The sequence below is a fragment of the Sus scrofa genome, chromosome 8, assembly GCF_000003025.6.
Source record: "Sus scrofa isolate TJ Tabasco breed Duroc chromosome 8, Sscrofa11.1, whole genome shotgun sequence".
Lineage (NCBI taxonomy): Eukaryota > Metazoa > Chordata > Mammalia > Artiodactyla > Suidae > Sus > Sus scrofa.
In genome coordinates, this window is record NC_010450.4 from 6,210,739 (window position 1) to 6,222,811 (window position 12,073).

General features: G+C 50.0%; 1 protein-coding gene across 1 annotated transcript in view; it reads right to left on the reverse strand.

Moving 5' to 3' along the window:
* SLC2A9 (solute carrier family 2 member 9) overlaps window positions 405–12,073 on the reverse strand; it is a 156,388-nt gene continuing 144,719 nt past the window's right edge. Inside the window, exon 12 of the mRNA XM_021101011.1 lies at window positions 405–1,011. Within this exon, the coding sequence (XP_020956670.1) occupies window positions 757–1,011 (255 nt within the window). The 3' untranslated portion in view covers window positions 405–756. The remainder of the gene's footprint in view (window positions 1,012–12,073) is intronic.

The window sequence follows — 12,073 nt, forward strand, 5'->3', positions numbered from 1 at the left end:
AAGGCAGAGCCAAAGATTGGAAATAGACATTTATTAGGAGCTGTGAAAACCTGCACCCAGGACCAAAGCCGAGGGTCCTTGGAGGCTTCAGGATCCAGGTTGAGGGCAGCTCAAGACTGCTTCTGGGGGAGCTGGGGTTGGGAACCTCAGTCTGGATTTCCAGTCCATTGACTCCTCTCTCAGACCAGTCCTTTGAGAAAGCATTCAAGGAGTTCCTGTTGTGGCTCAGTGGGTTAAGGACCCGATAGTGGCCACGAGGACACAGGTTCGATCCCAGGCCTTGCTCAGTGGGTTAAGGATCCAGTGTTGCTGCAAGCTGTGTGTAGGTCACAGTTTTGGCTCGGATCTGGCGCTGCTGTGGCTGTGGTGTAGGCCAGCAGCTGCAGTTCTGATTCAACCCCTAGCCCAGGAACTTTCATAGGCCGCAGGTGCAGCTGTAAAAAGAAAAATAATAATAATAACAACATTTTAAAAGGAAGAAAAAAAAAAAAGAAAGCATTCAAATGCTTTCTCCCCAGTTTCACTTTGAAACCACGGCTGAGTCATGAAGGAGGCAGGCCATGGTGTCTGCAGAATGCTGGGTCCCCTGAACCATCTAGTGATCCTCTCCAGCTTCCAGAAGAGTTGGGGGGATTCTGCAGTGACTTAACCCCAGATGGCTGCCACGGTAGATTAGCAAAGGTCTACGTTTCAATACTTAATAACGTTAAACTTGCAGGGGAATCTTTGGTTTCCTAAAATGACAGGATCATCCATTCAGACAATCCTGTTTTGGATACAGTTCTCCAGCGTGGAAGAGGAGTCCGCTTCAGGCCTTCCGTTCCTTTTATCATCAGTTACAGTGGAGCCAGTTTTCTCCTCTGGCGGGTAGGCCTTGTTCCTTTTGGCAAATGCCTGGCTGATTTCTGCATGGGTTCTGTTTTGGGTCTCGGGCAGGACAAAATAAAAATAGATGGCACCTGCAAAGCAGACTGCAGCAAAGACGAGGAAACTGTAGGTGTCCAGACTTTTCTGTGGGGAGGCAGAGACCAAAACCATCAGAAAGACAATCACTACACAGGCTGTGAACCATCTCTGGGGAGATTTTTTAAAAATTAGTTTCCCAGGACTTCCCATTGTGGCACAGCAGAAATGAATCCGACTAGTATCCATGAGGATGCAGGTTCGATCCCTGGCCTCGCTCAGTGGGTTGGGGATCCAGCGTTGCCGTAAGCTGCGGTGTAGATCGCAGACGCGGCTGGGATCCTGCATTGCTGTGGCTGTGGTGTAGGCTGATGGCTACAGGTCTGATTAGACTCCCTGCTTGGGAACCTCCATATGCCATGGGTGCGGCCCTGAAAAACAAAACAAAACAAAACAAAACATTTCCCACTCATAGATCAATATTCCTGGACAAAACACAGCATTGTGAGGCTGGCTTGATACAGGCCAAAGTGACTTAAAAATGTCTTCATGGGAGTTCCCGTCATGGCGCAGTGGTTAGCGAATCTGACTAGGAACCATGAGGTTGCGGGTTCGGTCCCTGCCCTTGCTAAGTGGGTTTAATCCGGCGTCGCCGTGAGCTGTAGTGTAGGTTGCAGACGTGGCTTGGATCCCGAGTTGCTGTGGCTCTGGCGTAGGCCGGTGGCTACAGCTCTGATTCGACCCCTAGCCTGGGAACCTCCATATGCCGCGGGAGCGACCCAAAGAAATAGCAAAAAGACAAAAAAAAAAAAGAAAGTCTTCATGAAATGATCCTACATGAGGCACAGATAAATCAGCTTCAAGCCTTGGTGAAGAGGAGGAAACATCAGTCTTATTTATTTTGAAAAGTAGGTGTATAAAAACGAATCATCGTAAAAGCAGAATTCACTACTTGCTGAGTATTATCCAAAGGTCCTATTTCATACCATTAATCACATTCTCCCTTGCCCACAAGGTACACATGAGAAAAGTGTGATGCCAAAAGGGAAGTGAAATTCCCCAGTGCCGAAGAAAAATACGGAGCATAGACTAAGTCAAGATGACACCATTTTTTTCTAATATGCAAAAGATGTAAGTCACTGATTGCAGCTCTGATGCAGTTTCATACACATAAGAGAGACTAGAAAAGAGAATAACGTTGAATACAATCACTCTATTTTATGCATCCTAATTATAGCACCGTGTGCCTAGACTAGAATGCCTCTGCTGACTGTACCTGACCTTGAGCTTCTCTGTGATTCTGTCACCTCTGTACCTCCTGTCCTGTCCAATGCCTGGATCATAGTAGTTACTCAATAAACATCTGTCAAGTAGAAGACTTTATAGGTTCCAGCTGTCAAGGCTGTGCCTTTTTCATTCAACAAACAATTACTGATTCAAAGATAAGGAGACACTTTTTTTTTTTTTTTTTTTTTTGGTCTTTTTACCTTTTTCTTGAGCCGCTCCTGAGGCATATGGAGGTTCCCAGGCTAGGGATCTAATTGGAGCTGTAGCCACCGGCCTACACCAGAGGCACAGCAACTCAGGATCCGAGCTGCGTCTATGACCCACACCACAGCTCACGGCAACGCCGGATCCTTAACCCACTGAGCAAGGCCAGGGATCGAACCCGAAACCTCATGGTTCCTAGTCGGATTTGTTAACCACTGCGCCACAACGGGAACTCCAAGGAGACACTGTTTTTGAATGCTACCTCCCAAGAAATAATATCTTGATTTTAGTCAATCCCATGCTATTATTTGATTTGGCAAAGAGCATCTGTACATGTACACTGAGCCACGGCGGGAACTCCAGTTTGTTTTTTTTTAAGAAAGGCATTCATACAGGGGTCAAATCATAAAGAAAACCAAGAGAAGGATTAGCACAAAAGTCCCTGCTAGGGATCAGGAAGAGGTGCCTGGGGCATTGATTGCAATGGCTTGAGATGGCTAAGTACACTAATTTTTCCCCACTGCTTTTATATATAATGCATCCTATAATTGTAATAGCAAAATTATTCTCTTTGTAAATATAATGCAGTTCATACTCTTTTGCATATGATGTGTTATACATATGGAAAATATATTTATGTATATAAATATTTATTTATATATAACAAGTGTAAAACATTAAATTTAATAAATGTAATAATTTTAATATATTTATATTTAATATTTATTTTTTTGGCTATGCCCATGGCATGCAGAAGTTCCCAGGCCAGGGATCAAACCCCCGCCACAGCAGTGACAATGCCGGATCCTTAACCTGCTAGGCCAGTAGGGAACTCCTATAAATATCTGTTTAATAGTATAAATGAAAGACCCTAAACCCAAAGAGTAATTCACTCAGGGTGAACAAGAATCCTAAGGAGTTTTATGAATAGAAAGCTCTGAAGTTGGCGTCAAATATAAGAACTTTAGTTAAAAGAAAAAAAAATCTTCCAGGACACAGGGATCAGCTCCCAGGTGGTTCGGCTGAGGCCCTGTGTGGAAGTGAAGGCAGGACCCTGGGGTGCTGAGGGTCTCCTGGGAGCCTCAGGGGGAACAGAAGTAGTAGAGACGGAGTTCCCGTCGTGGCTCAGCTGTAATGAACCTGACTAGTATCCATGAGGTTGCGGGTTCAACACCTGGCCTTGCTCCGTGGATTAAGGATCCGGCCTTGCCAAAAGCTGTGGTGTAGGTTGCGGATGCGGCTTGGATCCCGCATTGCTGTGGCTGTGGTGTAGGCCAGGAGCCATAGCCCTGATTCGACCGCCAGCCTGGGAACCTCCATAGGCCGCAGGTGCAGCCCTAAGAAGCAGCAGCAGATGTGCCATCAGATGCAGGTGTCGGGCCCGCTCATCCAGTAAACTTCCTTCTCCAATTTAGTAACTGCTCTAAGCCACAGTTGCGGCCTTTTTCCAAAAACACCCCCTTTGTGCTCCTAGAAGGATCACGCACATGCTCCACAGTCTCTCACGCAGAGAACAAATTTTCTTTTGAGAGTCTACTGTGCCACCAAGTTCTGCTACAAAGATAAGCAAGTTTTGGCAAAGCGCCACTTTTAGGAGAAAGTCTTTGATGTGAAAGAGAAATCTCAGCTTTCTTCGGCTCCCGTTTATCAGAATTAGGCGGAAACACAGCCGCTCTTTGGAGCTGCCAGCTTCCCTGAAGTACTGTGCCCGGGAGGAAGCTGAAGCTGTGCGTTCTGACAGATCAGTCCTGGGTTCCCGCGCGTGCCAGCCTTAAGGGGGGAGGGGCACGGGGACTGCCTAGAAGTCACAAAAAGCCACAGGCTCTGGAGGTAACAAAGTTACATCACGAAAAGCCACACGCTCCAGGAGTAACAAAGTTACAGCCTGCTGCAATTCTGGGTTTGATTTAGAAGTAGCCATTCAATCAGATTATCAACCGCAGAAAGCCTTCTGAGTTGGAATGAATGATGCCTGCCGTAGTGGCCACGTTCCCCAGAAGAACTGGCAGAAGTTCTCCTGCTGACTTTCCTCAGGACCTGCCGCCGCCTCCTTACCTTTCATACTAGGTCCAAGCAGGTCCACGATCTGATCTATCCTGTGCAAGTCACTGTCTGCGAGTCAGCTGAGTCAGTGACCTCCCAGCTCTCGTCCCCTGGGGATAGGTGCACGTGTCACCCTCTCTGGCTCCCAAGAACTCACCACAGTATCTGGCATAGATACTTTTCTTTTTTCTTTTGCCTTTTTAGGGCCACACTTAACGCAAGTTCCCAGGCTAGGGGTTGAATCCGTGTTTCAGCTCCCTGCCTAGCCACAGCCACAGTGGATCCAAGATGCATCTGTGATCTAATGGCAACACCAGATCCTTAACCCAGTGAGCAAGGCCAGGGATTGAACCCACATCCTCATGGATACTAGTTGGGTTCTTAACTTGCTGAGCCACAACAGAAACTCCCGAAGTCACCTCGCCCGAAAAACTTTCTCCCTCTCTGTCTTTGCGACAGACTTCACCCTAAAACTTTTTTTTAGAAGATACGCAACTTTTTATCAAGGAGGCATCTGCGTGCAGTAACTTGCCAGATCTTAGGTGTAGAGTAACTTACAGGTCTTAAGTGAAGAGTCCAGTGGAGTTGGAGAAAAGCATACCCTGTGTAACGAACACCTCTATTAAGGTGTGGAATATTTCCACCACTCCAGAAAGTTCTTTGTACCATTTTTCTAGTCAACACTCCCCACTCTGCCCCCAACACACACAGAATTAACCACCCTTCTGGTTTCTGTCACCTTAGCATCCATTTTTCCAGCCCCAGTCCTGTATCTAGGTCCCGCCAGGCAGCTAAGGAGGTCTTTTAAAAGCACAATGCGGATCAAGTCTTAAAATCATGCAGTGGCTTCCCGGAGTCCCTCTGATAAAACCCCAAGTTCCTATCATGGCTTCAATGCCCGGAGGGATGGGGCCTCGGCTCACTGTCCTCTGGCCCGATGACCTGCAGTTCTCTCAGTCCTTGGATGCCTGCTCTGCACCTGCTCAGGGCTTTTGCCAGCATCTTCTGTCTCCCTGCCAGGCCTTGCCTCCACCCCCACCCCATGCAGGTACTTCCTCCATCTCAGCTTAGAAGGTCCCTGTACTGGTCCGCCATTCACTTCCTTGCCCGAAAAACAAACCACACCTGTCCCACGAGAGTCGTGTCTGTTCTTCCTGAGATGTGAGGGCAGGTTGTGTCTTTTGTTCACTGTCTCATCTCCTGGGCCCAGCACCACGCTGGCATCACCAGAGACGGAGCAGGTGAAAGAGGCGCTCTTCCTCGGAGGATCACCCGGCCCATCCAGAGAGGCGAGCGAGGGCGGTTTTGCTTGCTTTTAGAGCCACCACCCCAGATCTGCGTCAGCCTGCCCTCTCCCTTTGCATAGGCATTGGGGATGTGACCCAAACGTTTTCACGTTGAGAAGACTCATCTTCTCCCTTCTAGATTTTGCTGAATTCCAAAGGAGTTTTATGACTCCAGTGGAATCAAGCGGGCATACATTTGCATGCAGACAGGGGTGTGAGTGCACGTAGCTTATCTGGGAGGTGATCCTGGGAGCACTGGTGGGGGAGTGATTGAGGTGGGGTTATGGTGACCACCTGTCCCAGGCTGCCCTGGACCAAGGGGTTTTCTGGGATGTGGGACTTCCAGGGCCAGTCCTAGGCAAACTGGGATGACTGATCTCCCGGATAGGAACAGTGTGGTGGGTAGAAGCATATTCTTCCCAAAAGATATGTGGAGGTCCCCCGGGGCACCTGTGAATCTGGCATCATCTGGAAAGAGTCTTTGCAGATAGAGTCAAGTTAAGATGAGGCCATTAAATCTACTCACAGGTCTCCTTATGAAAAGAGACCTGGACTCACAGCCAGGAGGAAGGCCATAGCATGATGGAAGAAGCAAATGGAGTGATAGAGCCGCCAGCCAAGGAACCACCCAGAACCAAGAGAAGGCCATGGAACGAATCCTTCCTCACAGCCTTCAGAAGGGACCAGTGTGCTGACCTTGACTTTGTACTCCTAGCCTCCAGAACTGTGAGAGGATGTGCTTCTATTGTTCTAAGCCGCTAGGTTTGTGGGGCTGTGTTATGGTAACTCTAGGAAACCAAGACTGAAGGAGATGCGTCCAACTGGAGCTCGGGCCTCTTCCTCTGGGAGAGGGGACACTGCAGAGTTGCCCCCACACATGCAAGAAGGAGGGAGCCGGGGCTTATCTTCCAACAGATGAGAAAACTGAGGCTTGGAGAGCTTAGGAAGGCAGCCCGGGCCCCTCTGCTCATGAGGGGGATACAGTGCGGATTTGATGCCTATGCCATGTTCACAGCCTTGTTGGCCCAGAGGGACAGTTCTCCTTTCTGAAGACGTTCAGGCTCCTTGCAGGCCTGTTTGGGATTGGGTGGCATTTGCCACGGACACATTTTGGAATAAGAGAAAGGACCAAAAAGATGCTTGAGCAACAGTGGTTGGGTGGCTATTATGGGCTGAACTGTGCAAGAGTCATACGTTGACACCCGAACCCCCAGTATCTCAGAGGCGCTGTATTTGGAGAGAGGGTCTTCGAAGAGGTGACAGGGTAAAACGAGGTCATCTGGGTGGGCCCTTACCCAAGATGATGTGTTTTCTTGTAAGAGGAGGCGGCTAGGGCCAGACACGCATACGAGGAGACCACCAGCCAAGAGCTTTGTCAGACTTTCAGCCTCCAGAATTGTGAGAAAACACATTTCTTTTGTTTAAGCTCTCTGGTCTGTGGTACTTCGTCATGGGAACCCTAGGAGAGGAATACAGGGGCTCTTGACTGTGGCTGAGATGATGTCCAGAAGGGCTGTAGCATGGAAGTCCTTCATTTACAGGGTCTACAGCAAGCAGAAGCTGATCCCAGGGGTGAAGGATGCCACTTGGAACCTAGAAGTCCTGCCCACCCTTCTCTAAGGCCTTCATCACTGCCAGCCCCAGCCCCAGGAGCCTGGCCCTCTCCCCTGGCAAGCTCCCATCCAGAAAGGAAATTGAACCATCATGCGTTCCCTGGCTTGAGTCAGGAGGCTGACATTTCCCCAAGTCTAAATGTGACCACCTGACAGGTGTCTCCATCAGGGAGACACCTGTCAACAGTCGTATCTTCAACGTTCCTCTCAACCATGTGAGAATGCGGGGGTGGGGCACCCCCAGGGTGTCTAAAAACCCAGAGACCCTGGGGGTGCCCCAGTGGGCAGGAACTCGCCTTCCAGAGGGAATCTGCCTTAAAAATGCCCACGGGCATGAGGAAATGCTCCTAATCTCGTGCAGGGAAGAGAGGCAACATGCAAAACAGAAAAAGTGGTTCTAATTTTTATAGATATGAAAAATTACACATACTTGGAGGAAAGGAAGTTTAAAGCCTTGCGTCCCTGTGTTACCAGTTAGGCTTCCTGTTCTGGGAACGGCCCCTTCTTATTCCTGGTTCCTAGAGGGACTCTTGTCTTTTTATCATTGACTCACAGGAGGCTCTTGCTGCTTGGGTGTTAATCCCTGATCAGTTTGAGAGGTTACGCTTGGCTTATCTCACCCTGTTGTCTGCAGCACCCTTGACTTTGCTGTTTCTCATTGGGAAGAAGCCCTTCATTTTGACACAGCTGGGTCCGTCCCTTCTCTCCCCACTGTCTATGCTTTTAAGGGTCTTATTTTTTCCCAGCCTGGGTCACAGAGATACCTTCCTACTTCACCTTCTGTTTGATTTCTAGTTTTACTTTTCACATTTCCTTCATGAATCCATCAGAACCATCTTATACATTTTTATCTGTTTAGTCCCTATTCCTTTTTAAGTTTGAAAGTTTTTGCTTACACAGAGGGTTCAATGGGTAAAACTATTAAAAGTTGCCAACCTATAACATGCCCGCCATATACATAGGAAGGAAGAAGGGACTGGATATTTTTGAAAGGCTCTGTACTGCTGAACTTCTGAACGGTGAAGCCCATGTCACATCCATGGCTATCCTTCCTGGGAACAAACTGGCTGTCCATTAGCGCTGCAACTGGGAAAGGAAAGCAAAGACCTGGGCTGAAGGTCAAGTTCAAGGAGGAAATAAGGCCATCAAGTGGGTGTCCCATGGAGCCCTGCTCTTACGAATGAAATCTTTCTCCTCTTGATGATGCCAGTGGCCTGGTTAAATTGTGGAATTCTTCTGTGGACCAGTTCAGAGGTACCTGTGCCATGAGTTCAACTTTGAAGGCAGCACTGCTGATTGGCTGACACTGGTCTATAACCACAGGTGATGAAGACCAAGGGTGTGTGTGCTGCCCTGACAGCAAGGTGGCTGTCACCAGCTTGGCTGTCTGCCCAGCTGGGATGATGTGTCCGGCCCTCGGCTGTCTCATGAGAGATCCTTCCCCCAACTCTGCAAAGTGGATTCACTCTGTTTCTGACTGCTGCCCCTCCTTGGCCATCATCCTAATCCAAGCCCAAGCATCCTTTCTCCTGCAGGTGACACACAGCCCCAGCTACCAGCTCTCCCTGCCCACAGCTGGTCTCCCCGAGTCCAGTCTCCAAGCAGCCAGAAGGGTCTTCCCCACACACAAACCCAGCCCCCCTTTCCCTGCTTAGTAGCCATCACTGCTAATACTTCACCCCCCATGAGATCCCGCTGGCTTTTGGGGATGTGCTCTGTTAACCCAGAGTGCTCCAGTAGAGGGCGCTCTGCAGTTGGAATTCCCCTGGCTCCTCCAGGCTACCTGCCTACATCCCTTCTACGACCGCAGACATTGCCAGGCAAGGTCAAGGTCAAGATCAAGGTCAAGAGGTCCCTCTCTGACATGGGACCCATGTCTCTCTCCAGCCCTCGCCCCATAATCTGAACCCTGTGACTCCCAGGGAAGGGATCTGAGACCTGCCTTCTATGCCTTTTTGGCCACTTGTCTTTTTGTCACGCCCATACTTCTCCCTGCATTGTCCCGAATCCCCAAACCCAAGGCTATAAAGAGGGGTGCCCCTGCCCCTCTCATGACACTGGTGCCCTGATACGTCTGAGAGGAAACAGTTGCTCTGGATGTTCTCAGACAGGGGGGCACCAGACGTGTCACTGGTGCCTGGTGGGACCTCAGCTGTGTGGACGGCCTCCTGGCCCTGAGCCCTTAAACCAGGCTGAGCCCCCACTGGCCTTATTCCCCTGCACCCAGCCAGGCTCTCAGCATCTCTGGAGCTGACTTCTCTGTGAAATCACCCTGATGGTGTGTGGACGCATGTCTACATGGGGTGACGGTCTCAGCACGAGGCTCCTGCAGGAGAAACATTATAACACTCGCTGTCCTGGTCCCACTTTACCCTCAGAGACTCTGGCTCGTCACACAGGATGACCCAGCATGAGCCATGACCCCAGGGACCTCTCAGGCTCCCAAGAGTTCCGTGAGCCAAGTGGAATGATGGTGACACTCCAGCTCCCACCAACACTTCATTGAAACCATCAGAAACTGGGTCACCATGAAAGGAACATGAGACCCGTGTGGGCCGAGGAAGAACCAAGTCTGTGGGCATGACCAGGTTCCCACCTGCACCAGCTCCGGGACCCCAGCACATCTCCCAAGCCTGCTGAGCCCCGTCTTCCTCCTTGAAAAGCGAGGTGAGGCCCTCATCAGGGGGCAGACAAGGCAGCCTGAATTTCCCCTTAAGTAAGGCCTGGCTGTGTGACTTTCACTCGTGGGAATTCGACAGGACACCATCGCACCAAGGTCTTAACGGGCAAGTGTGAGACCTGCCTTGATCCCTCCACCTGCCATGGGGATGGTTATTTCAGAGGGAAGAGGCCCTGCCAGCCAGCATCCCTGAGCCAGGAAGCTCTGGGCAGGATCTCTTGTCATCCCTGCAATGACATAATCCCAGGTGGTTTAACATGACTGAGATTGGAGGCTGTTTCCTCCTGCAGCGAGCCCCAGCTCGCTAGTGAGACATAATCCCAGGTGGTTTAACATGACTGAGATTGGAGGCTGTTAGTGAGACATAATCCCAGGTGGCTTAACATGACTGAGATTGGAGGCTGTTTCCTCCTGCAGCGAGCCCCAGCTCATCCTGACTGATACTTGGAAGTAATAAGACTTTCCATGTGGGAGTTCCTGTCGTGGTGCAGTGGAAACAAATCTGACTGGGAATTGTGAGGTTGTAGATTTGATCCCTGGCCTCGCTCAGTGGGCTAAGGACCCAGCGTTGCTGTGAGCCATGGATATGGCTCAGATCTGATGTTGCTGTGGCTGTGGCATAGGCTGGCAGCTGTAGGTCTGATTGGACCCCTAGCCTGGAAACTTCCATGTGCTGCAGGTGCAGCCCTAAAGAGCAAAAAAAAAAAGACCCTCCACGAGGTAGTGTGACTACATGTGGGGCCTGGCACAGAGTGGTGCCCAGTTGTATCCTGTCCCCTCCTCCACCCTTTCCTTGACACAGAATCCAGCTGAGAAGGCCAGGCCAGCATGTTCTGAGCATGGAACTGAGCCTAACCCTGGGCCAGACCTACCAGACTAGGAAAGCATCTCCAGATAAAAGTAGTACTGAATTTCTATTTGGAAGATGGTGTGGGTGAGGCAGGGTTTGCCAAATGATAAAGGTCAGATGGGAGTTCCCATCATAGCTCAGTGGTAGTGAACCCGACTAGGATCCATGAGGACACAGGTTTGATCCCTGGCCTTGCTCAATGGGTTAAGGATCTGGCATTGCTGTGATATGTGGTGTAGGTTCAGATGCGGCTTGGATCCTGTGTTGCTGTGGCTCTGGTGTAGGCCAGCAGCTGCAGCCCCTATTGGACCCCTAGACTGAGAACTTCTATATGCTGCGCTTGTGGCCCTAAAAAGCAAAAATGCAATAAACAAATAGGTAAAGGTCAGATGGACCCAGTTTCAGCTGGAGACCTCTTAGGGGTATGTGTGCCTGTGTGCGTTTAAAGATAAATTCCTCAACCCTGGGTCAAATGGACTTTTAGGATGGAGTCGTATGCTTAGAACCAAGGGCTCCTTTCCTCCCATCGTCCAGGTGAGGGTGAGAGACGGGGTTCGCACCTGGCCCTGTCACTTCTCTGACCATCTCTCTGAGCTCCAGTCTCTCGATCTTTAAAAGGAGAAAGACAGGCCCTACCTTCTGGCATCGACAGGGTTGAACAGTGCTAAGGAAACACTAGCATTCATGGCAGGTCAGTGCTGTCACCTCCCAAACTGCAGTGGGAGCGTGCAGTTTGGGACGTGGAGAGTGGGAAAGTGAGATGGCATTTTATTTTTATTTATTTTTTTAGGGTTGTACCCACGGCACATGGAAGTTCCCAGGCTAGGGGTCAAATTGAAGCTGCAGCTGCCAGCCTACACCATAGCCACAGCAATGCCGGATCTGAAGCATGTCTTTGACCTACACCGCAGCTCACGGCAACGCCAGATCCTCAACCCACTGAGCGAGGCCAGGGATCGAACCTGTATCTTCATGGATCCTGGTCAGGCTCGTTGCTACTGAGCCATGACGGGAATTCCCAAGAGGGCGTTTTTGATCTGTGGGTCGATGAGGTCTCTCCGGCCCCTTCCCCCCTCACTCAGAAGACAGTGGCCTACTTCCTGGACATATACAGCTTAGTTGTGGGCCGTGTGAAGGCTCTGGAATTTCCCCATTTAATTTGTCAAGATGGTAGGGAGAGGTGCATTGACAGAGAAGCGATTTGAAG